This window comes from Nicotiana sylvestris, chromosome 5 (assembly GCF_000393655.2).
Source record: "Nicotiana sylvestris chromosome 5, ASM39365v2, whole genome shotgun sequence".
Classification (NCBI taxonomy): Eukaryota; Viridiplantae; Streptophyta; class Magnoliopsida; order Solanales; family Solanaceae; genus Nicotiana; species Nicotiana sylvestris.
In genome coordinates, this window is record NC_091061.1 from 175,323,316 (window position 1) to 175,350,067 (window position 26,752).

Consider the following 26,752-nt stretch of genomic DNA (forward strand, 5'->3'; position numbering starts at 1 on the left):
TATTTGGCCCCTATCCGATTCTTTAAATATATATCGCACTAGGTCGTAAACTTGGGCGAAGTACAACAATAGCCATTTTTAAGCCCACTATTTAAAATATATCCTTGATTTACAATGTATTTAAAGATTAGCCAATTTATTCAAACTTCAAGACTAAGTATCCTAAATTTTTGAGCTGTTAATTTGAAATCTGAACTACTAATTTAAAATTCAGGACATAATGATTCAAACTTCTTGACACAATTTTCGAACTTTTAGACAGGATGTCCTGAAGTTTGAACATTGAGGTTTAAAATCTAAGACGTCGTGTCCTGAAGTTTGAGTGAAATTGGCTAATCTTTAAATACATTATAAATTGTTGATATACTTTAAACAACAAGCTTAAAAGTGACTACTCGGTGTCATTTCCACCCTAAACTTTTATCCGGCCCATAGGGGATTAGACATGTCCAGATAGTAGTTTGGGCTCTTTTAGGGTCTGGGCCAGACTTGAAATGGACCGGGCAATTTCATGTAGAATCATATTTATTCCGCTTTTCAGAAATCACACATCAAATATTACACTACCTTTTTGTTTTGGAAATATGCAAGCTTTTACCACAAAAAAGTTGTAATAAAAAATCAGCAAAAAGGTATTGAAGTAAAGGAGAAAATGCAATAAAAGAAAAAAATAAAGAAATAAATGCGTTCATGTGATAAGTATAACGGTGCAGAGGCGGATGTAGTGTATAACTTACGGGTTCAACTAAATCCATAACTTTCGACCCAGAGTTAAAATTTGTATGTAAAAATTCACTAAAATTGCAAAAATAGTAGATATGAACCCATAATTTTAAAAATATAATGGGTTTAATGCTAAAAACATTAAAATTGAACCCATATGATTTAAATCCTGAATCCGCCTCTGTAACGGTGATACCTAATGCGCTTAACTAATTTACCGATTATCTACATGCTTACCAGTTTATGTATAGATTTATTATATCCACTGACGCTCAATAAAAAAATCAATAATAAATCCTTACTGCGGCTAAGATTAAGATCATGGTCTATATGGTATTCGTTCCCAATCACTAAGCTACACTATTGAGTGAAGTTTTCATACAATTATTTACTTTAATAATATTTTATTTTATAAGAAAAAAAGGTGCATGAGGTGTAAATAACAAGTGCACGGATAATAAAACAAATGAGAAAAAGGTTTAGTACAAAGTATCAACTATCCCATTGGTAATATTATTCTTTAATTATGCTTTCTTTCGTGACGTGAGGTCCCTTCTTTATAATTTAAAAGGAATTAGATGCATTTTTCTTAAAGCTCTTTAGGCACATTCTTTCGAAAAATACAGAAAGGTATTTTCATTTACGAGTTAAGGAAATCTATATATATATATATATATTAAAGCAAGAAAGTTACCATATATAATTATCATTATGGTTAAACCAAGTGACAAACTAATAAATGTCAATAATATATGGTAACTTTATTCTATATTTGACTATTTTAGTTATATATATATATATATGAATTAAAAGATAATTTTGAATTTATAGATGAAGTTCTAAAATTTGAATTTAAATTAAAAATAAAATTAATCTTTTTTATCATGTTATCATACTTAATTTGGTTAGTGATCATATGCAATCATGTTAGGAACTTTTGTTATTTTTTCTAATTATTTAAATACTATTTCGCCTCTAGCAAAAAAAAAAAAACTACTTCATATAACTAAAACTCTTTCACATTTAAAATCCTATAACTATAGTTCTTTGAAACACTGTAGCTAGATTTAAATAAAAGGAAATTCTTTTAAAATAAATGTAATATATAGGGTACACGTCTATATTTATCTAAATAACAAAAAAGAGTTTACAAAACTAAATAAAAGTTTACTTACATATATAATAAAGTAAACATACATGCTGGAGAAAGAAATATCACAAAATCAATCAATATTAAAAAAAATTGTTTCTTTTTTCTTCTTGAAAAATATTTGTTTGAAGAGTCAATTTGTATAAATGGACATCAAACAAATAACAAAACTTTGGCTATACAATTGCTATCATTAATTTCAATTTAGCACATTCAAAGAATTGAAGGGTATAAGATGAAACCCCTTCATTTAGCTGTAGTTAATCCAATATTGCAAGGGTATAATATTTTTTTCTTTGAAGAATATTAGTTTTGAATCATTAGATTATGTAAAAAGTTTTTTTTTCCAAACTCAACAAGAGATAAATTGGTTTCTAATTGATAGTTTCGATATCGACTTTTAAGTGTAACAAAGAGTATATATAAAGAAAAAATTGGTATGACGTAAAATATTTTTTTTAAAATGTAAACAAATTATTTCGAAAAAACTCTTTACTTTTTTTAATTCAAAGAAAATAAAAAGATAAGATAGTTTTGAATATTAGTAGAAAGTTTTAAAATTATTATAATAGAAGTTATATCATGGATAAACTCAAAAAACCGAAATCTTATGGAATATTTACATAATATCCGGTCATATTTATTGTTTATTTTTTATAGCTAATATAAATAGATGATATACCGACATCACACGATTATACACATATTATATGTGAATTATGTATAAATTATACATCATTCAATTTTTTAATTTAAGTGGTCAGGTGAGCACCTATTTAGGCTGATTAGATAAAATCAAAAAAATATATGAGATAATTTCAACCAAAGACAAAAAATATAATTAAAGTTCATATATAGATAATTTTTATTAAAACTCATCCTTTTACAGTGAAATAAATTAATTTTTTGTAACAAAAGAAATAATGACATAAAAAGTAAGATAAAAGAAAATAAATATTGGAAAAAATGTTAGAAAGATCTAAAAATGAGAAATAAAAGATGACAACAAATTTCTTCTTATATTTCATCTTTGTTGAGTATAAAAAGTTTGAAAGTTAATCTCATCGATTTCAATTTTTTTTTAACTCAAATATATAGATTATAAGATAAGAATATTTTAGAATATTTTTTTTTAATTTACATTATGTGTCATTTTTAAAAAATTACTATTACTAACAAACTGATATGATATTCGAATTTGAATTGAAATGCAATTTGAGTAGTTTGCATTGAGGTTACGCCAAGCATGGTGTCGACAAATAAACTACTTGACAATTTTAAGACAATATACGCAATGTTTTATAATAATAATCAACTAATTTAACATTTAATGATTCAAAGAACAGTTTTTTTGTATATATAGGTTATTAAAAATTAAAATTCTGGGGCTAGAGATATCGACAAACTTAAAGTGGAATCATACTGAAATAAATCCGGCCAAAGAATCATTTAAATTTTTAGATAGCCGATTAAAGTGAAATTTAAATTAAGGATAATATCTTCACTTGCATCATTATAAAGATAATCATTATTATAATTTATATAAAATTTTAGAAATTGAAATTTCAAAATAGAAATATTTTTTGAAAGATAAAATCATACCAAATAAGAGTTCAAGTCGTAGTATAACAGTCACGTTGTAATCAAAGAATCGTTTATGTGTCGTTTTTAAAAAATTACTATTACTAACAAACTGATATAATATTCGAACTTGAATTGAAATGCAATTTGAGTAGTTTGCATTGAGATTACGCCAAGTATGGTATTGACAAATAAATTACTTAACAATTTTAAGAAAATATACGCATTGTTTTATAATAATAATCAACTAATTTAACATTTAATGATTCAAAGAACAAATTTTTTGTATACATAGGTTATTAAAAATTAAAATTCTGGGGCTAAAGATATCGACAAACTTAAAGTGGAGTTATACTGAAATAAATCTGGTCAAAGAATCATTTAAATTTCAAAATAGAAATATTTTTTGAAAGATAAAATCATACCAAATAAGAGTTCAAGTCGTAGTATAACAGTCACGTCGTAATCAAAGAATCGTTTATATCGTGTCAACCTTTGTGCTTTGCCATAAATATGAGTTATTATTTCACTATGTGGCTATTTTTAGGTTCCAATGACACTTATGAGAATAGTGCAAAAATAAAACTATCACTACGAGAATTGAGAAAATGTTAGTCTTTTTTCATGTAGTGTTTCTTAATTAATATCTGACAATCTATAATTATTTAGAAGGTTTAAATGTTAAGGTTATTTACATATAATTCAAATAACTAAGATATTTAACATGGTTAATGTCAAATATCAAAATGGAGCAAAAAAATTCACTAGCTAAAGAATTCTTTATATTTTTAGATAGCCAACTAAAATGAGTTTTGAATTAAGAACAATATTTTCAATTATATTATTATAAAAATAATTATTATTGAAAAATAATGGCTAGAAATTGAAATTTTAAGAAAGAAATATTTTTTTAAGAGATATCAACACACCAAATAAGAATTTAAGTAGTAGTAAAAGAGTTAAGTCTTATCCAATGAGTATTTCATTGTCTCAACGTTTGATTGTTTTGTCATAAATATGAGTTATTATTTTGCTTCATGATTATTTTTAGGATCCAATGACGCCGGCAAGAATGGTATCAAAAAGAAAAATAGAAGAAGTGGTTAATTTTTTTCATGTAGTTAATATCCAATGAATATCTATATTTATTGAAAAAGTGTAAATTTTAAGATTATTTTTACATATAATCCAAATAACTTAAATATTTGACATGATTAGTGTCCGCGCATCCGCGCAGGTACTAATACTAGTTAGGCATATAAAGGAAGAACTCTTATCTTTATTTGTAAATATTACATCCTGAAAATAATTGGATATCCACATATTTTACGTTATTGATTAAGATCCAATTGTAATAATTTGCAACGGATTAAGCCTCTTCATTTTTTTTGTCTCTCACTGATTAAACCTCTCTTTTTTGCCTCTCGTTTGGTTGTTAATATTCCTAGGAAAATATTAAGGTGTCAAAATTTTCTTTTTATTCTTCAAATAATTAACTTTATTTTTTTTTTGGATTTCATAAATGATAAAATCGGTTCCTATAAACTTTCATAAATGGGTTTATTGGATTTTAATTAAATTTCTTTCAACATTATATTTTAATTTCTTTCAACATTATATTTTAATTTTTTATTAAAAAATAATATTAGCTATGAGGCAATATGGCTCCACCAAAAAATGTTGGAAACCTTTCTCGAAGTAAACAATTATAACCCTAATCCTTTGCTTTGATACACTCTTAGACACGACAGAAAGGGAACGCAAAAAAATGTAAAAAACAAATACCTTTGCTTCTAAGAAAATAAAAAAAGGTAGACAAAAAAGAAGGATAAAATAAGATAAGGGAAAATAAAGAAGAAAGTAAAATAAATAATCTTTTATCCTTTCTTTTCTGCTGATCAGGAAACAAGAAAAAGTGAGCATATATGCTTAACAAAGGGTGCTCGTGATAGTTTATTCTTAGTGGGCGTTTGGACAAAGGAATTGTAAAATTTCAAAAAAATGTAAAAAAAAAAATTTAAGTGAAAATGGTATTTGAAAATTAGAGTTGTGTTTGGACATGAATATAACTTGTGGTTTGTTTTTTAAATTTTGTGAGTGATCTGAGTGAAAATTTTGAAAAATAGCCTTTTGGAGTTTTTCAAATTTTCGAAAAATTCTAAAATTCATCTTCAAGTGAAAAAAATAAAATTTTATGACCAAACACTGATTTCGAAAAAAAGTAAAAAAATTATTTTGTCCAAATGGGCTCTTAGAGAAACTGTCAGTAGTATATGATTCATTTCAGGATGATTTTTTTTATTTAAAAAAAGATAGTAAGTTGATTTTCGATGTATGGAAATCTTTTAAAAGTTTTTTTCGCATTCCCTACTACTACTACTATTACTACTACTACTACTAATAATAATAATAATGTGTCTTATCGTTATCGGTTGTAATTGAATGTGATATTAAAGGGGAGATTCGGAGAAATGGTAAAGTTGTTTTCCCATTTTATTTTGCATAAAGCCGTTTTACGCGAAAGGCCATCTTGAAGAGTTGCACCTCCTTATTTGAATCCAACTTGATGGCTATAAAAACCAGGCTATTTCCTCATATATTTCTTACGAAAATCCGGAATTATCCTTCCTCCTTCTACGTTATTTTTTTAAACAAAAAGAAAGAAACAATAAGTGTGATTGCTACCGATCCTTGAGTTCGTTGAAACACTAAGGTTTGAAGTACTGCTACACCAATGCGTGTAATCTATTCTATCATGGGAGGAAATAATCCTAAAGCTTGAGTAATAGGAGGGGATTAAGTTTCTTAAGGAAACCCTGTGAATTCAATGAGTTCGAATTAGTTTCTGGTTCTTCTACATTTATGTTTTCCGTTTTTTTGTTTCCAGAATTTATTTTACGAAAATATTTTGTTCTAGCCATTAGAAGGAAAAAAGTGATTTTGAGAAGAAACAGAAATAGTTATTGAGAAGCCGAAAAAGTAGCTTTTTCACTAAAGCACTTTTGATAAAAATATACTTAAAACACTTTTTAAAAGCTTGACCAAACACCAATTGCCACTCAAAAGTACTTTTTAAATTAATTAGTCAATCACAAATTGATTTTCACTAAAAGTACATTTTTAAAAAATACTTTTAAAAAAATATTTTTAAAATAAGCTGATTTTAGTAGCTTGGCCAAACAGTCTATTAATTATACTATTCCAAGAAAAACATTCAATGACCGCACATCCAAACACGCCCTTAAAAAAACACACACACACACAGAGTCGCACTCAAGTCCGTACAAAGTCATATAAACAAAACGCACATCTCATTATCACCACTTCATTCATCATTCTCTTTCTGTTCTTCGCCTGAAAAAATGAACCACCAAAACAACCACCGTCCGGCGAGCAAGAGGGGCGGCGGTGGCGGAGGAGGAGATCCAACAACAGTAGTCCAACCAGGTCAAGTAAATTTCCGACTACTCTGCCACGTCAACACAGCAGGCGGAGTCATCGGAAACTCCGGCGGTGTAATTAAAAACCTCGAAACTCAAACCGGATGCAAAATCCGGTTCGAAGATCCTTTACCAAATTGCCATGAACGGGTTATAAACATCACTGGTGACTCAAATATAGATAAGAAAATAGGGATAAGCTATAATAACAGTGAAGAAGTTGAGGAGGTAGTGGAAGTTTCTAGAGCACAAGAAGGTTTGATTCGGGTTTACGAAAGGGTATTGCAGGTTGAAGGGAATGAAGGTGGGGCAGTTGGGTGTAGATTGCTCGCAATTAAAAGTCAAATTGGAGCTTTAATGGGAAAAGGTGGCGCCATTGTAGATGGTATAAGGAAAAGTACAGGTGCCAAAATTAAGGTTTTGAAAAAAGACCAGCTTCCTGCTTGTGCTGTACCTGAAGAAGAGTTGATTCAGGTGTTTGTTTCCGAAAATTTAAGTTATATACACTAAAAATATAATGAATTTTTTACAGCATCAGTGTTATTTATCCTGCTGTAACATGTTACTTACTATTTATTTTAAGATACCGATCAATGCTATTAAATAGAGCTACATGCAATTACCATTTAAGTAATCTGATTGCGTAAATATTGTTTGTACTGTGAGTGCATAGAAACTAAACTCTATCTATTTGGAGATACTAGCTTGTTGGATTTTAATTCTATGCTTTATTAGTTTGGTGTTTTGACAAGAGTCTTTTTATTTTGGTTGGAGATTGTTTGACGGTGAGATTGAGAGAACCGTTTTCAAAGAACCCCTAACTCGTGACAAGTTATTGAATATTGAAATGAAATGGACCTAGATAGAGTGAAATGAGTATAGAGGATTTATTCCAACTAATTTGGAATTGAGGTGTAGTTAGTGTTGTATTGACCTTTCAAAATTGTTGTCAACAGTTAGTTTGTGTTGTGAACTAGAAATGAAATGTTAGATCTGTTGGACTAATCTTTTCTTTAGAGTCGGGTGAGAATGGTAATAAAATGTGGTTTGAAAAAAGGGGTTCTTTGGTGTGGCTACCCGCTTGTGTTGAAGGGGGAATCTGGTAAATTTGGTAATATTCGAGGTAAATCAGAGTCCCTAATATTGCTGCCACATGTTTGACATCCACGCCCAAAAAAAAAAGGTTCCTTGAAAAAGAAAGGAGGGGAAAGGTATGTTGTCGCTATAAATGAAACTCACGGGATGAATATCTCAGTTTGAGTGTGGAGATCAAAACTCAGTGTGTATTGATGTGAGAGTTGGGAAAGGTAGTTATTATTAGTGTTGAGGTGAAATGAAGGACTTACTAGATCTGGAAATGCTTTTCCTTTGTTCCTAGCAGAAGACACAGTGTTGGAGAAGCGTGTAATATGGCAACTTTTGCATCCTTTTTACTATTTTCTTTTGTTTTTTTCATTTTATCTCGGGGCATTACTCTCTTTTTGCAATTTAGATTTACATCTCATATAATGGAGAGCAAGGTGACAAATGACCTATGTTGCTCGGACTCTCCGAAAATATTGTCGGGTGTGTGTCGGATCCTTCAAAAGTAGTGCATTTTTGGAGGATCCGACAGGGGTACGACAACATTTTGGAGAGTCTGCGTAACATAACAAATGACTATTTTAGTTCCAAATTTGTGTTATGTAGTGGAAATCGAGATAGGGTTAAGGTCTGCGTGCACACTACCCTCCCCAGGCCCCATTTATGGGAATACACTGGGTTCGTTGTTGTTGTTGTTGTGGAAAATCGAGCTACGTGTGTATGTGGCAAATGAATAGATATCTATGTAGGGGCAAAAATATGCATTCAGTTTATCTCTAAGTGATTGTTTAAATCAATGCAGATAATGGGTAGAACTTTGGCCGTAAAGAAAGCATTGGTTCCCATTTCTCGGCGTCTTCAAGTTTGCTTACCAGCTGACAGAACAACAGCCCACGTTACTTCGGAAGGCGCAGTCCGTGAACAGTCTGCGGACTTTCTTCTGGATACCAAACCCTCGATACCACCGTTGCAGAGAAATGCCGTTAATCATTCTTCAGTAGTACAGTCATTATCATCAGATGTTGATAGAGTTTTGAATCTGGATGCGGACAGTGCTCAAAGAAAAGTAGTCTTTAGATTGCTTTGCTCTAATGACGCTGCTGGAGGTGTGATTGGCAAGGGTGGTATTATTGTCAAAGCTTTAGAGAAAGATACTGGAGCGTCTATAAAGTTTTCCACTCCAATTGCAGGGTCAAAAGACCGTGTTGCCACCATATCTTCGCTTGAAGTTCTGTGACTATTCATTACCTCCTTTAACTTCTAGTCATGCCAGTTTTTCCATTGTGCTTCATTAATGACACTTTGACAGGTTTTTGCAAATGCTGTCTTCTCTAACTGTTTTGAGATCTTCTTTAGAGCCGGGAGCCATTATACTCACCAGCACAAGTTGCCACAGTTCGAGTGTTTGAAAGATCTTTAGAAGCTAGCCGTGTACACAGACACATACCTGGTGTGGGGAAGGGTGGTTCCATAAGTGCAAGAATCTTAGTTGGATCGAGTGAAATCAAATGCCTAATTGCTGAATGGGAAAGAGTTTCATCGGAAATAGGTTTATCGAGGGGGGTTGAAGTACAACTATTGGGTGCAGAGCACGCTCCAAACTGTGCTGCAGAGAATGATAAAGTGGTACAGGTAATGACGTAAACTACTACCTTGATCTCTATGACTCAAACTATTGACAGTTCTGTCCTTCCTTAATATATTTCATGACCATAAAATAACTAAATTTTGGTTCACCTCTATGTTAACCAATAACAAAATGGGAAAAGAACAGACGAAATATCCGATTAAATCTCAACCACAACAATCTCAAATTGGAGAATTAGGAATAAGAATTACTACCAAACCTGTTTCACTTGCATTCTTGTAAGGGTGTTATAGAAAATATGTTCAAATCTTAGATATATTACAGTTGGTTGATTTTTATGAGAATCAGCATATACTGGCTTAAATAAGGAAGTTGAGATGACAATTAATTGCATGTACTTGATATTTTAAGTCACTTATGAATCTCCAATGGAGCTTTTACTTTTGCCAAATTATCAAAAGAATTTAGGCTTTAGATATGGTGGATTAACTTCATACAACTAAATTTTAAATATTCATTAAAATGTACCAAATACAGTTTAAGCATATTCATTAAAATGTACCAAATTTCGAAAATAAAATAAAATTTAACAGATGCAATTTAAGTATATTCATTAAAGTATACCAAATACAATTGAATTGTTTGCAAATTCTTTTTTATTTTGTTTATGTACTTCAGGTAATTCAGTTGTTGCATAACCTACTTTTAAATAATCAACATTGAAACAACCTAAGTTGCTTGGACTCTTCACTTTCGGTGCCGCACCTATGTCGATACAACGTGAATGTGGGATCCGTACAGAATTTGGTCAACAGACTTTGGGTTCTTTGACCAAAATTGACCGCGACATTCGGGACAAATACAATGATTTCTGAAATCAAAACAAAAGATAGGGTGTGAAATTGAAGAAAATGGAATACCTTCTATACAGAAATTTTGATGTCAGTATCTCCTTCTCGGGTTCTCCTGTTGATCAATATTTTCTCCTTCTCGTAATACCTTGTAATTTCTCCACATAATGTCTCTTAATGTAGTCATATTTTTATAAATGTATAGATATTTGGATTAATTTTTAGCTGAATCGCCGCACCTGTATCCGTATCCCTGAATCTTAAAATTTGGATCATGAAAAATCTAACCTCTAGATTCGTTCTTGTATCGGACACCTGCAGCCGAGTCTGTGCAACTTAGGAAACAACTATACCTCAAGCCCAAGCTAGTTGCGTAGGTTAAACAGAAACCTACTATTCATTTGGCTCCATTTGAACCCGTTCCATTCATTACTAGTTAAACATTGGTTGTAGGACATATTACGTTTGAGGAGAAATATGGTTGAGAGAATTTAACATCGGTAGGGTGATCATGTTAAGATTGTCTGCACTTGCTAGGAAGGATAAAATTTATCAGGGATTTACTGGCTTTCTTTTCTTTTTCAAGAAGGGCATTAAAAATCATTTTGAGCTTCTATTTATTCTCTTTCAATTTTCTTGCTTGTATAGATAACTATTAGAGTTTTTCAAGCTTCTATGGCATGTCATCTTGCCTCGACTTCTTAAAAAAGAAAAAAAAGTCGTCTTGCTTCGACTTCTTAAAAAAGAAAAAAGGTCATCTTGCTTCAATTATTGCAACAGCCAGACAATCGCACATAGCATAACTGCTGTTATTGCAACCATTATATTTTCACTTATCTTGCCAGATAATGTTGGGAAGCGTGTCATGCTAATAGAAAGAGAAAAATATATTTAAAGAGAAAAGAAATAAATTGCACAAGACAAGACAAGATTTACGTGGTTCGACAATTTTTGCCTACTATACGGCCACACAAAGAATAGCTCTTTATTAATTGAAGAGAAAGAAGAAGTTGAGAGATGATTTACAATTGAAAAGAGAATGCCTATTTATAGGCAGCGCGTCTGCTGAAAAAGATTTTAGCGAATGTGAATACGTGGCAGAACGACACTGCAACCTATGCGCCGAACTTTTTCTTTCACATTTTCAGCTCACCAACTTTGACTTTTCCTTTCTTTTCTCGTTTTTTTTTCATTCTTGCATTTTCTGTCTTTTTCTCCTTATTTTTGTTCGACTTTTCATTTACCCACACGGGTTTGTCCCATCAAATGTCGTGGTTGATTTGAGGATCTTATGCAGCGGAGCGAACTTTCTATTCTTGTTATGCTTGCATTTTTGCACTAACCCAACTTTTTGAACTTCAGATAAATTGCACTAACCCAAGTTGCAATAATTCAAGTGGAAACTGCACTAACCTTGGCTCTAGTTTAATGTCTCCTGTTCTTGTTATGGAAGTTGTTGCTGCTTGAGATGATATTACAAAGCAGTCAATCCAACTACCCATATAACCTGTTTTTAAACTTGAACTGTGAAGCTTACAAGTTGCTGTTCAGCTATGAGGTCTAGTAGATGTTTCTAGTTAATGGTAATTACAAAGAGGAGATGAAAATCATGTCATTCACTGAGATCCAACTAGCTGGCAAAACCCAACAATCCTTATCCTTGAATGCGTTTTTGCTTTTTTCACATCTAACTGGACTGCCTGTCTGGCTGCCCAATTTCCAGTTTAACCAATTGAACTGGCAGGTTCAGTCTGGTCTATAAATACCTATCATATTCTTATTGTAGTTCTTGTAATCAAACTTAAACTAATAATTCCATTAGAAAAAGTTCTTTAACCAAAATCTATCTGCTATGATGTGTTCATTAATCTGTAATCAGTAATTACAATAATCAAGGAAATTAAGGTTGTGGAAAGCACCTCCACTAAGGGAGCAAAGTACCATATCAAAAAATAATTAAGGAAATTAAGCTGAAAATTATTTGTTAATGTAAAACTTGAAAGAACTAATAGTGTGTCTATGTGTGTATATGTCTCTTTCTGCAAAACTTGAAAGAAGTAGTGATAAAAAGTACTAAAATAGTGCGTCGGGGCTTAGTTCAAGTGGCAAAGGTCACAAGTTCGAGCTTGCGCCATGCGGACTAAGCCTGATATTCAAGTGGAGAAAGGTAGACAGGTCATTTATCCCTATATTTTGAAGGTAAGTTTATGGGTAATATTTTTATAAGGTAGTCTCTCCTTTGCAAATTGAATGTCTATAGTAGACTTGGCACATGTACCAACTATAACGAAACCTCAAGCTAGTTGTGGTCCGCTATATATGACATATATTATATGTATATATGTGTGTATGTGTGTGTTGTTGTATATGTGTGTGTATGTATGTGTATTTGTATGTGTGTGTGTGTGTGGATACTCATGAATCATGTCGTTCCATTTTAGACCTGTAGCGATCCTATATTTGAAGATTTAGGCTTTAGCACTTAAAATTCTATATATTTTCTACTTGCATATAAATCTCTAATGAGAATAAACTAACCCTTAATTACACCTAATTAGTATCCCAAATATTGATTTTTTTCTTCCATTGTGCACTATTTGCGCTAAGTTTGCATGGATTCCAAGAGATTGAAGGTCCTACAAGACAATTTTATTCTATGTGATTTTAGTCTAACTATGAAGATGAAAACATATACCCTTGAATGGAAGGTGAAGACCACTGGTCCATTGATAACTTTTTGGCTTTTTCTTTCTTTTGAATTATGAATTGGAGAAAAGTGGGCCTTATGTGCCCAAGAGTTGGTCTAGCGGTAAGAGCGCAACATGTGATGTATGTGTTAGGCGCACATCACGGGTTCGAAAGCCAGTATTTAAGTTGAGAAGAATAGAGGAACAAACCTCTTATCCACCAAGATTTGAACCGTGTTTTAGCTCAGAAATTTCACGGTTACAAAAAAAGGTGCGCCTTGTGTAACTCTCTGTGGTACAAAATTTGTATTAAAATGGGTTTGAAAAGGTTATCAATGGGGCTCATGTTTTAATCCATTAGTTGCAGAAAGTTGAGGCAGGGACTCTCTTGAGCTCTGATTAACTAGAAGGGAAAGTCCTAAACCAATCAAAAAATTATAAGAGGAAGTACCTCTTGCTAACCTATAAGTTTATTGTCCAGCGAGCTTACAGAATCTTAATGGTGGTGAGGTTAACATGCAAAGAGTTTGAGATGTGATTTTAACCCTCCATCTTTTTGACATTTTCTAGTGGGATTCTTGCAACGTTTGACTTTGAAATACTTTTACATTCATGTCTGGTTTATTTGCAACTGGAAGATAAAGGCAATTATCCTACAGATTGTTGGCGAGCATGACAGCGTGAAGAGTGCCCTTTTTCAACTTACTGGTAGGCTGAGGGAGGCCTTCTTTTCCAGTTTGGTTTCTGAAGAAGCAGTACCTAGAAATTATCCTTATTCTTCGTGCTCCCATGGAAGTCTCCATGAAATTGGTACTAGTATGCCTTCTCAGTTGGATCACAGCTTTTCTTCTCTTGATAAAATGGATCATCTTGGTTTTGTGCCAAATCTTGGTGTTCCTCATTCGTTATTACAGGACAAACAGGTTTGAAAGCTGTATCCTGTTCACTCCCTCCTTTTCTTCTTTGTCTGGAATACGTCTATGGGGATTTAATGCTTGACGGTTTTTTATTGTGCAGTCCATGCATAGATCGAATGGCAAGACAATCAAAGAAAGCATGGGTGGCTGGAAGAGTTCTCAAGGTGGACCTGAAAGTGGAAGGTTTGAGTTGTGACTGACATTAAATACCAAACTTATTAAATATTTTTGTATTGTCTTATAACAGAAACTCCATACCTGATTTTTTTTTCTTTTTGCAATCAAAACTGAAATAAAAGGAAAAATGCGATGTTTCGTATTCTCCTTGAGATAGCTGTTTTTGTAAGGCTTCCCGTAAAGTAAACATGAAAAGTACTATAATGGCAATTGACCTTCAAGATCAATCTAGTTCTATGTTTATATTCTGCTGAGGCTACATATCTCCGCTTTGTGATGTTTCTTGCTCTTTCATTGGCTGAGCAGGGTGGATGAGAATGGGGTAGCAAAGAAAACCATTGTGATCACTGTTTCAGGACAAAAATTTAGTTCTGTTTATGGCGAGAATGGTTCCAATTTGGCTCGATTGAAAGAGGTAAACTCAACACCCTCCCAAAAAGAAAAGGAATAAAATGAAGGAAAAAAAAAGAAGAGAGGGCAACAGATGAGAGCAACAGAATGCAAAGGGATGGGTGAGGAAAGAGAACTAGGTCGAATTAATTTGATTCCGAGCTCAAGGTTTTCATTTTAGGGTCAGGAGCAGGTGGTTAACATGATGTTATAAGTTTATATTCATTGCGTTTGTTTTCTATGTTATGGATCAGATCTCTGGAGCCGCAGTCGTTCTACAAGATCCAGGTCCTGGAGAATGTGATGGAAAGGTGATCATATCTGGTTCACCTGAACAGATCCAGATTGCACAGAGCGTTCATCAAGCCTTCATCTTCTTATAATAAAAACCACCAGTGCTCCAGGACATACACCGGCAAGAAGATGGGTGCTACCCCCATATTTTGATAAGATGATTCCTTCGTCACTAGTGGATAGTTATGGTGCATTTGGCAACCTGTAAGTATGCATGCTCCATACCTACATTGTCTAGGTTCTTACTTTGAAACATAGTCGCTAGACCTCGGGTAAATACACCAGTCTGTGTAAAGACTTTGTGTTTAAATCTACATTCGCTGTAAAGTTTGGTGCGAAACAAAAAAAACATTACTGTTGCCATTACTCTGTAAATTGGTTGAGCTAATGTGGTACCAGGTGTGGTGTACCGCTTCCTTTCTGGAAGTGGATCTGAGATTGAAACTCGATGGGTTTAACCCTTAAAGTTCTTACAACTGAACCTAATGCATTTATGAAATTATGGGTTCATAACTTTTACTTGTTGGAATTTTAGTATTTTTAACATATGTATTTGTGCCCCGTGTCGAAACTGCTGGTTTTAGTGGTTCAACTTAACCCATGCTCCATCTGCCTATGATTCTTTGACATCTGTCTTCGATAACTTGATCTTAATGTAACCTTCACATAGGGTGCAAATTGATTCTTGATATTCTTATTGTTCTACATGTGTTAGTATCCTAATATATGGAAAGAGATGTTTTTATGTCAGCAACAGAAGTCCAAACTTATGGAATTAATGATCTTGTAGCGGTTGAATGAAAATAACGTGGATCTTTGAGATTTTATTTTCGAGTTAAATATCCTATTAAATAGAAGTAATTCATCATCATTCGGTAGCACGAGACTGTTTGATAGGAAGATTTTTTGCCTGTAATTGAACAGGGAGTACGCGTGACAAATGAGTGATGGATACATCTTTAGTTGAGAAAGGGTAAGACTGCGTATAATAGATCCTTATGGTTCGGTCTTTTTCCGGACCCGACGCATAGCGGGAGCTTAGTGAAACGGGCTGCCGTTAAAGTGCAAGTAATATATAGTTTCTACTGCAACAAGGCAAGGATAAGTTAGACTGATACCCGAGATGAGCAACAGCCATGCTCTATTACGACTATGCGCTCGAAGTCAGTTGCTTCAACATAACGAAAAAGGTTTATAATTTGAATGTTATAGTGGTATGTAATAAAAAATAGTTCACTTTAATTGTGACCATATGTCAAATTAACCCTCTTTCGTGGAGAGATTATGAATTCCGATCTTTCCACAATTATATATCTCTTAGTGATGGTTAAGTGTAAAAATTGAATGTGCACATGCATTAGCTTAGTATAAATACCCGGTATGAATAAATTTTTATCAGCAAGGCAAAGGGAGACTTTATTATAATATGGTTGTTTCTTTTGGCATGTTTTAAAGGAGAACAACGACTTAATCTCCTTTTCCTTAAGCACAAAAAATAAAAAGACTAACATTTTTACAACACTTTCTATGCATCACTACGCAAAATGACACTAATATACACGAGCACAAGGTAATAATAGGTTATACATCCAGGGGCGGACCTATGTTGATGGTTGAGGGGTCACGGGACCCCGTTAGCCTCGGCAAAACCTCCGTATATTATATCTTATATATATCTCTGCATACAGTTGCGACCCCTTAAATATTTTTCGTGTGCCCCTAAACAAAAAAAGAGGCGACTAGAAGGGTGGTTTTGTGGGGACATTTAAGTAAAGCTGGAGGTCGTGGGTTCTAAATCTATTTTCACTACTTTCTCCTGCTTTACTTTTTACTTTTATCTTTTTTTTTGAAGGCAGAATAGTATAAATAACACTTATACTTGTGTCACTTTGTCATGCCGGTCCTTCAAACCGTATATAATAAGCGCTTATGACAGGAGGCTGCAGTGCGTGTAATACAATCTCCTCCACGTTGGTTGCCACGTCAAAAAATAACAATGTTTAAATGCCATGTCACATGGTATATTAAAAATAATTAAAATCAAAAATAAAAAAATAAAAAAAATTCAAACGTTAATCCTTTCAGCGGACGTAAAGAATCCCCTTTCAATTTCCTGTCGCCGGCGCCGGCGAAGAGCCCCAAAACGGAAGAACTGCTCCGAACAGTTCTTGAAAAACTAAAACATCGTCAAGTTGTTCAGCACCCTCTTTCTTCTTCATCTTATCGGTAGTGTTTTTTTGGATTTTCACCATCTGTAATAATGGCTTCTCTAATGATTTCTCTGGCTTTAGCCATGGGCGAAGGATTGCATATAGGTGTTCGTAATACGCAGCGGGAGACAATAACAATCATAGGAAGATCTTTTTGTGTTTAAAATTTACTTACATGTCAATAGATCGGATCTAAGACGTACCTGGTGAAGAAAGTCTCGCTCTATGCGTATCCACACCGAGACCGACCCTTGCTATCAACCTTTTGATCAATGAAACACGCGAACAAATTGATAAAAAATACTATGCTGAGAATTTTCTCAAAACTTTCGGCGTAGTAGTAGCAAGACAAGAAGACAATTTTCTTGTCAGCAACGTATCTCTTATGTTGTGGCCTTTTCTTTCGTTTTTCTCTAACCCTCCTACGTAAAGCTTTCATGTATATATATATATTGACATATACCTTAGTTACTAACCTTTTCCAAATAGGGTAGGAATAGGTTAATTAAGGTAGTGACTTCACGTGTGAGTCCATTGCCATATGGAGTACAATACTTTCATATAAAGAGAATTATGAATCCATTCTAAATGGGATTGTGGTGGCAGACGTGGACTTTCCAGTTGATCCAATTCAAAGTTGGATTCAACTTATAACTCTTTTATTAATAGTTCATATTATTTATGAGTACCAACTATATATATCACATATATATTTTATCCAAGAGATATAGTTTAATTTTCTATTCCAAATAAAAAACTTCAATTTATTCACAATATTAATTATATCTTCTATGCTAGTAAAGAATATAATAATATTTTATTTGGACTAATAATTTAAATTTATTTGACTAATTAAATTCTTTAATTTAATTATCAAATACTAAAGTAATTAATCGTTTAGTAAAGATCAGAACACTCGTTAGTGTGCGACCACATAGGTTCAATACTAAGTCGGTAGTAACTTGACTACATCAATATACTAATCAAGGGTGACGTCTAGCAACACTCCTTAACGACCGGATAGCATGAAGTATACAATTTACTCTCAAGAACCAGTAGAAGAATAATGTAGTAATTCCTTCTGTCCTTATAGCTCTGGATCACCCTAGGATATGGTTCAACTGTCAAATCCTAATAGGTGACCAACTATGTGTTCATGTCAAATATAATCGACCATTGAATGACCTAAGAAACTCTTTTCTTCTTTCATTCAGTTGCCCAAGGTTTTAGTTTGGTCGTTTATAATTCATGACAATATGGAGCTTAAACTCATTACCAAGAGTTGACAGATTCTATCTTGATCAATCACTAATTCTACAAGCATTTAATCATACCCAATATCCTTTCAACTATCACCCTAGGGCCATAGGTGTCTGGTATCAAAGCACAATAAATAACTCATCAATTATTATGACGATCTCAAGTCAAAGGAAATTTTTACATCACATTCTTCAAGAGAATATCCTATTGACAGTTATGGTAATTTTAACCATTAGGAATTATCTAATGAGTAGGTTCAATGATCATATCTCTATATGCATCATCTATCTATGTGATTTAGTTAATGAGATCAACAAATCGTTATCCAATAAAGACGATCACATAAATATTGATCTAACCGGATTACTAATGTCCATATTAATAATCCTACGATCAAGAACAAATTTAGATTAAATTATAAGAGACTTTGCTCTCATTATCATGATCTCTATTACGATGTCAAGTCTCAAAATTTAATCAAGGACCTTATCAAATTAATCAAGCAATTAATAACAATGATAAAAGAATATCAAATGCCATATATTTTTGTATCAAATAACGTTCACAAAAATATGTTCAAATCATCAAATATAATATTGGATCTAGGGCATATCTACTATATCCCTAACAATGGGATCATAGTCCTCTTTCTTTTCCATTTGCTCATTCCTCTCTTTTGTTGCTTCCATTGTTTTTTTTTTTCACTCTTTCTGTTGCTAAAGAACTGCTACTTTGCTACTTGTGCAATGAAGATTCAAAATTTTAAACCCGATTATTTGTCAAGACACCCAATCGAACCCGAATCCAATTTCGCAGACCCGAAATTTTAAACTCAAGCTTCGAGCTCCTTTAATGGAGTCTTAAACTTTCTCTTTTGTACTAGGAACTTTAGTAAAGTTACAACCAGAATTTGTGTAAGAATTTTTTTCTCATTTTTTGTTATTTTTTAATTGAAATCATCAAAGTTACTCGCTTTTTAGAGCGTGCAATCACGCATTTTACCCAGCTCAGCAATCCATATGCCACATATGCTTGGTTAACGGTCAGAGAGGTTTAAAGTAACGTATTTTAAAAACTATGAGTGTTCATATGAAACTTCGTAGAGTATCAGGACCGGAATGATAAAGCGTGACAAGTAGAAGTGTTTATTAGGCTATTCTGCCTTTTTTGAATTCAATTATAATTTAGTTTTAATATATAATAGTCAACTTACTTAATTTTATTGTTTTTCAAATCCCACCCTTAAAATTAAAAGCTTCAAATTGTAATTTATCGCGCTTCAGAAGTAGAAAATGCAAATCCTAGTTTAGTTTTAATATATAATAGTCAACTTACTTAAGTTAAATCTTCTTCAAATGACTCCCTTTAAATTAAAAGTCTCAAATCCAATTTATCGCGCTTCAGAAGTAGAAAAATGCAAATCCTTCTTCCACAACTTTCTTCAACAATCACTTTGATAAAGTAGCGGATATTCGTCAACTCTGACTTGGCAATGACAACTAATTAAGAGTTTAAGGCTTTTCTTCGGTTTTTTAACTATTAGCACACTTTTAATCTTGATTTGTTTAGTAAGTTTTTTTTATAACTTTTGAAGTTTGAATACCCTTTTGATCATAGACCCTTTTTTTAATTGAGAAAAAGCTAGAAATTTTAAAGTTTGAAACAGTCTTAAATCAAATACCTTCCCTTTCTGTAGCACCTATTTTGCGAAGAAATCTCTCTCTTTGTTCTATGCTTTCTATTTCTTTAGAACTTCTTTTTATTTGTACTTGGATGATAAGTCATCATAATCATTGAGTTTTCAATTAGCATACAATGGTGCCTCCGCCGTGCTCAAATCCTGGGTCCGCCTATGTATACATCTTATTAATTCATTGCTAAAACAATGAAACATTTTCCTGGATCTATAATCTTAATCCTTCCCTTAAATTCAATAGAGTTTCACTTAGCAAATCTAATTTACTAGAAGAGCTTCCTTTGGTCTTCCCAATAGTGTTAATACTGTAGCAGATATATGCCTAGATGACAAACCAGCTGCTTCAATCTGATCAAGTGGTGATCCATGATCTATGTATCTATCTGGAAGTACCATTGACCTCAACTGCAAAATTCAAAACACAAAAAAGAACAAGAAAAATGACAAATCTACTGTCAGAAAAGATTCTTGAATTTTTTATATTTTAATGTGTTTGGTATGACATAAGTCATTTTCCATCAAGGCAGCCCGGTGCACTAAGCTCCCGCTATGCGTGAGGTCCAAGGAAGGACCGGACCACAGGGGTCTATTGTATGCAGTCTTTCCATAAGTCATTTTTCATCAATCTAGAAAATCATTTTTCGGTGTTTGGTTAATGATTTGATTAAATTTTTGAGTTCTAAAGATTAATAATAATGTCGTCAGTTAAAGCAAGTAATATGAATTAGAAGTTAAGATAGTTGTAGGAAAAACTAACTTTCCGTCTATAAGTTAGGGAAGTCATTTTCCTCCTTTTGACGTAAAATGTTTTCCTCAGGAAATGTTTTCTGGTAATCAAACACCAGAAAATGATTTCCTCTTAAAAAATTTCTTTCCTGAAAAGTGACTTTCGTCGTACCAATCACACTTTCATAATATTTTTACCTTAAGGGGTCCATCCAAAATACTGTTTACGCTTAGGAAGTGAGAAACATGTGAGCCAAATCCTCCAATTGATCCTTCTTCAACAGTGATCAAGATTTCATGTTCTTTGGCTAATCTCTTAATAAGATCAGCATCCAATGGTTTGCAGAACCGAGCATCGGCTACTGTTACTCTTACATTATGTGTATTTAGGATGTCTGCAGCTCCCAAACATTGTTGTACTATGGAACCATATCCTAGAATGGCAATCCTTTCACCTTCTCTCAGTATTCTTCCCTTACCAACCTGTTGATATTACAATATAGACATAAATGCCAACATAATTTAGAGCCTATTTGGTTTAACTGATCGAGAGTAGCTGATAAACATCAAATGTTGAAAAAAATATACTCTAAGTGGTGATATTGATTCTATAAATAAGTCTTTACGTATTTGGATAGAGTGGTGAAGCTGATAATACGCAGTTGATGTTTCGTTGTAGAAGTGCTAATAAATACTTTTCTGTCAAAATGACTAAAATATCCTTAAATTTTCTTTTTTAGAAGTAAAAGTTAGAAACATATCTTTACAAGGAGAAGTACGAACGATAGAAATGAAATAGAGAGGAGTTAAAGGTTTTGTTTTGGGAAAGGTATTTCGAGAAGTACAAAAGATATTAGGGATAAAATAATAAAAATCTTGATCAAACCAAAAATGCTTATAAGTTGAGTTGAGGGTGACCAACTTATGACGTTTTGGTTGGTTTTGGCTTATAAGTACCTTTTGTGTTTATCAAATATGTAAATATGCAAACAAGTGCTTATAAGCTGGTTTGATCAGCTTATGAGCTTACAAAAAAAAACACGTCAAAGGCATTTTTATGGAGATGTTACTAGAGGTGAATTGGTAATGAATTTGTACCTCAATTGGTATTCCTTTATTGTTTGGAGGAAGAAGGGCACCAACTCCATTTCCTCTAGGAAATCTGAAACAACTAGGCCTATCATCAATAGCTGCTGCTGTTGCAACCATATGCATTAGCTCTGCTTCATCTGATGGAGCCATGACTACCATATTAGGTAAACAAGCCATGTATGTGACGTCAAATGCTCCACAATGTGTTGGACCATCTGCACCAACCAAACCAGCTCGGTCCATTGCAAACCGGACAGGTAGCTTCTGAAGATCCACATCGTGCACCACCTTTTTTACAATTATGCAACGTTAGTACAGCAATCCGAAAGGTGTGGCGTGCTTCAAGTGTTATGTTACGGCCTCTTAGTTACCTGGTCATAGCCTCGTTGTAAGAACGAGGAGTAAATGGCACAGAACGGTTTTAGGCCTTCTGTAGCTAAACCAGCTGCAAAGGTAACAGCATGTTGTTCAGCAATGCCAACATCAAAACAACGTTCCGGGAATTGTTTCTGGAAATAATTGAGGCCAGTTCCACCACCCATTGCAGCATGTATAGCTACAATCTTATTATCAACTTCAGCTTCTTTAATCAGGGATTCAGCAAAGTATTGAGTATATGAAAGCGTAGGTGATTTAGCCTTAAATTGCTTTCCTGTTTTTGGATCAAACTGTGCCACCCCTGAAAATTACAAACATAAAACCTTAGTCCTCTTCAAAATTTTACAACATAAGAAAAAGGCAGCCTGGTGCACTATGTTTCTACTATGCGCAGGCTCCGGGGAAGGGCCGGACCACAAGGGTCTATTGTACTCAGCCTTACCCTGCATTTCTGCAAGAGACTGTTTTCATGGCTTGAACCTGTGACCTCCTTTCCTGGTCACATGACAGCAACTTTACCAGCAAAATTTTACAACATGTAATATTTTTATTTTACTGCCTTACCATGCATTTTATCAGCTGCTGCTTCAGCAGGAGGATAGCCTTTTCCTTTCTCTGTTACAATGTGAATTAGAACTGGTCCTGGTGCTGGCATTGATTTTACCTTCTTTAAAATAGTAATCAAATCTTCAATATTATGACCATCTACTGGACCAATATAATATAATCCTAACTCCTCAAAAAGAGTTGAACAAGAAGCACTAATCATTCCCCTTGCATATTCATCAACTTTAGCTGCAACTTCATGTGCTTGAGGTCCAATTTGCTTTGTTATGCTCTACAAAAACACAAGAAACATCCTTAACATTTAACAACTTTGCCTAGTCTCAATCCTTAAATAATAAAAAAAAGGTTGCCCAGTGTAATAAGCTCCAGCTATGCGTGGGGTTCGGGAAGGACTGGACCACAAGGGTCTATTGTATGCGGCCTTATCCTACATTTCTGCAAGAGGCTGTTTACACGACTCGAACCCGTGACCTCCTGGTCACATGGTAACAACTTTACCAGTTACGCCATACTAAACGAAAAATGAACCCGATATACCTTTGCAGTTTCGCGAAGTTGTCTAAACTTAGTACTAGCTTGGATTTTGCTTAAGGCACTACTGAGTGCTCCAACTGGAGTTGCAGGGCCATCTAAAGTTGCAGTTGGTAAAGAAACTTGTTCATTATCATTTAATATGACAATAAGATTCGTGTCGAGAAATCCTGCATTATTCATGGCCTCATATGCTTGTCCTGCAGTCATTGCTCCATCTCCAATCACAGAAATGACATGGTTGTTTTTCCCTAAAAGATCTCGCGCAACTGCCATGCCTGCAACACATCATTTAACCTAAATAAATTCGGAATTTATTCGGGATTTGTATACTTTTTTCCTAGTAAAAATATACCAGTTCAGACCCAATTGTCAAAGGTATTATCTGCTCTAGCCCAACCTTTGGGCCCTCATGCTTTTGTCACCTTTGGCTTTAAACCAAAAATGCGCTTCAATGAGATTCGAATCTTGAACTCGCCTTTTTATAGCGTCAATTTTCCACCCTATTCCGATGTGGGATTTGCCCATGATAAGTTTTACAGCCAACCTCTTTTCGAGTTCAACCGCCAGCTATCTCTGAGCTATTAGATAAAGTAATATAATGTGAATGGGAAATATTACCTAGACCAGCAGAGATGCTAGTTGAACTATGCCCTGCACCAAAAGCATCATAGATGCTCTCATCCCTTTTAGGAAATGGTGCTAGCCCTGAAGTCTTTCTAATAGTATGCATTTTAGACCTCCTTCCTGTCAAGATTTTATGTGCATATGCCTGCAAATATTATTGTCCACTTTAGTTTGCTATATATAAAAAATTATGGAAATATCTATTCTTCGGGAAAATAAAGGGCAGCCTGGTGCACTAAGCTCTCGTTATGCATGGGGTCCGAGGAAGGGCCGGACCACAAGGGTCTATTGTATGTAGCATTACCCTGCATTTCTGCAAGAGGCTGTTTCTACAGCTCGAACCCGTGACCTCCTGGTCATATGGCAGCAACTTTACTAGTTACGCCAAGGCTCCCCTTTCTATGCACTAAGCTCCCGCTATGCGCCGGATCTGAGGAAGGGCTGGACCACAAGGGTGCAACATTACCAAGGTTCGAACCCATGACCTCGGTCACATGGCAACAACTTTACCAGTTATGCCAAAACTCCCCTTCTTATTCTTCAGGAAAATAAAAAGAATTAAGATTTCATCACCTGATGACCAACATCCCATATAATTCTATCATCAGGAGTATCAAAAACATGGTGCAAAGCCACAGTTAAATCCACTACACCTAAACTTGAACTCAAATGGCCTCCTGTCTTTGCCACTGAGTACACAATCTCTGCTCTTACTTCTGCAGCTAATTGTTCAAGATCCTGTTTTTTTTTTTTTTTTTGAAAAATACATATAAAAGAACTCATCAAATAATCCAAAAAATAATTACAAGCTTTAACTTTTAATGATTTGATTAGTAATTTACCAATTTGGATAGAATTTTCATATTCTTTGGATAATTGATTGTATCCAAAAATGGTGTAGGTGGCTTTTCTCCTGAAAAATCAATTTGCCAACTATCTTTTTCTTTCTTTATTACCATCTTTCCATTATGTTCTTCTGATCCATGCATGGAAGCTTTTACAAGAAACTGAAACAAGGACAATTAAAGATTAGTCGGGCCAGTAAATTTCAGATACGGACAGTTAACTTTACATAAAAAATAGATACAATCAGACCTATCTGTAACAGCATCCCTATATAACAATCATTCACTGTCATTCATTGTAAAAATCATATTTTCCTCGAAACCGATTTTTATATTATATTTATATATATCCTCTGTAATAGCACTTCACTATATTTTCCTCGAAACCGATTTTTATGTTATATTTATATATATCCTCTATAACAACATTTCACTATAGCCGCCAAAAAATAACGGAACAAATGAGGTTGTCATAGAAAGATTTGACTGTAGCAACAAACCTACTGAGAATCGTCTTGGAAGGGTATAATGTACACAGACCTTACCTCGACCTTTGTGAAAATAGAAAGGCTGTTTCCGGTATAACCTCAGCAAAATAAAATTTTCCAAGAAAATCAAATGGGGTATCTTTTTTACTTACCTTTTTCCTTGACAAATTGTGAAATCTTGGAGTCGTCAAATATGGTGAAGTAGGCTGGTTAATTTTGAATGCAGAACCTGAAGAAACTGCCATATTGTATAATGATGAAGTTAACTTTGCTCAGAGAGAAAAATGAACAAAGTCTAAAATGAAGTTGATTGAATTATTGGACACAAGAGAAGAGGGGGACAGAATTTATAATTTGTGACAAGAAAGAGAGTCTTCCCTTGAATATAAATAGCAAATATCAATTCCCCATGAAATATTTGTCTGTACTCTCCAGATGACAAATATTATTATTCTGCTACTTTTCTAGCTCCAAATATTTATGACAATTTATAATATATTTAAGTTATATACGCCGACATTAAAAATTGCTCTTAAATTAGAAAGTAAAGAGTCATATTATTATACAGCCGATCCTAATTTGTTAGGGATTGAGACCTACACCAACATAGAAAAATCTGGTGAACTTAGTTTAACCTACTATAGCATGTTACTTATTATTTTTATCATATTATTAATAAAATGTTAATTATAAAGATTTACCAATAACTCTTGATAAAAAAAATATTTACATTTAGTTGTCTTATAAGTGCCCTGATTACTACATATTTTCTACATTGTTAGCCCATATATAAAACTTGAATTCACTTTTTATATCACTTCGGTTATGACAATTTAGTAATAATCAATAAGATAAAAACTACATTTTTCACTTGGAAAGTTGGAATCTTTTTTACTGTAAGGATATCAAATGTACCGTCTTGAGTCATTGGATCAACCGAAAAAGAACAAATAAAATAAGAGTTCTCTTTCACCTTTTACAGTGAAACTTCTGTCTTATGCATAAAGTACTTAACCGTAATTTTATGTTAAGTTGACCTATATTAGAGGCCGGGTGCATTACGGCCTGCATGTGTTATCATTGAGCCGATGCTCCATCGAAAAATAATACTTTTACTTATATAAGGTAGGAATAAGATTTGTATACACACTATTTATTTCAAATCACTCGTAGGATTACATGTTGTATATATGACTCAAGTACTTTGAGACATTATATTTGTTTTTATTTTTGGAATTCTTTATTCTTTTTCCCTTTTTTAAGTGTAGTTCGATGCATGCTAGCAAGGGCGCAGCTAGACGTTGGCAAAAGAGGTTCAATTGAATTTCCTTTGCAAGAGATATTATACTTCTAAATAAGGCAAAAATAATTTGTTTGATTATATATAATTTTTTTATATATATATATATATATATGTAGTGGCGGATATAGTGTAGTATTATCGGGTTCAA

The 26,752-nt window shown here is 33.4% G+C and overlaps 2 protein-coding genes across 2 annotated transcripts; one reads left to right on the forward strand and one right to left on the reverse strand.

Moving 5' to 3' along the window:
• The first annotated feature begins 6,772 nt into the window (after nt 1-6,772).
• LOC104219309 (KH domain-containing protein HEN4-like) lies at nt 6,773-15,400 on the forward strand. The gene is made up of 7 exons (XM_009769973.2): nt 6,773-7,368; nt 8,780-9,205; nt 9,334-9,609; nt 13,763-14,026; nt 14,121-14,203; nt 14,504-14,612; nt 14,842-15,400. The coding sequence occupies exons 1-7, from the start codon at nt 6,817-6,819 to the stop codon at nt 14,968-14,970; spliced, it is 1,839 nt and encodes a 612-aa protein (XP_009768275.1). The 5' UTR covers nt 6,773-6,816; the 3' UTR covers nt 14,971-15,400.
• A 4,653-nt stretch (nt 15,401-20,053) lies between these two features.
• LOC104219310 (1-deoxy-D-xylulose-5-phosphate synthase 2, chloroplastic) lies at nt 20,054-25,682 on the reverse strand. The gene is made up of 10 exons (XM_009769974.2): nt 25,454-25,682; nt 24,811-24,975; nt 24,542-24,706; nt 23,963-24,113; nt 23,348-23,619; nt 22,808-23,081; nt 22,237-22,544; nt 21,872-22,153; nt 20,972-21,256; nt 20,054-20,452 (listed from the first exon to the last, which is right to left on the reverse strand). Exons 1-10 carry the CDS (start codon nt 25,544-25,546, stop codon nt 20,306-20,308), a joined length of 2,142 nt encoding a protein of 713 aa, XP_009768276.1. The 5' UTR covers nt 25,547-25,682; the 3' UTR covers nt 20,054-20,305.
• Between the last annotated feature and the right edge of the window lie 1,070 nt (nt 25,683-26,752).

Coding starts and splice junctions, on each gene's coding strand:
- LOC104219310 (XM_009769974.2), bottom strand. CDS start 25,546: ATGGCAGTTTCTTCAGGTTCTGCATTCAAAATTAACCAGCCTACTTCA. Junction 22,545..22,807: donor AGCAGCTGATAAAATGCATG/GTAAGGCAGTAA, acceptor TGTAATTTTCAG/GGGTGGCACAGTTTGATCCA. Junction 22,154..22,236: donor TACAACGAGGCTATGACCAG/GTAACTAAGAGG, acceptor ATTGTAAAAAAG/GTGGTGCACGATGTGGATCT.
- LOC104219309 (XM_009769973.2), top strand. CDS start 6,817: ATGAACCACCAAAACAACCACCGTCCGGCGAGCAAGAGGGGCGGCGGT. Junction 14,204..14,503: donor GGTGGACCTGAAAGTGGAAG/GTTTGAGTTGTG, acceptor TTGGCTGAGCAG/GGTGGATGAGAATGGGGTAG. Junction 14,613..14,841: donor ATTTGGCTCGATTGAAAGAG/GTAAACTCAACA, acceptor GTTATGGATCAG/ATCTCTGGAGCCGCAGTCGT.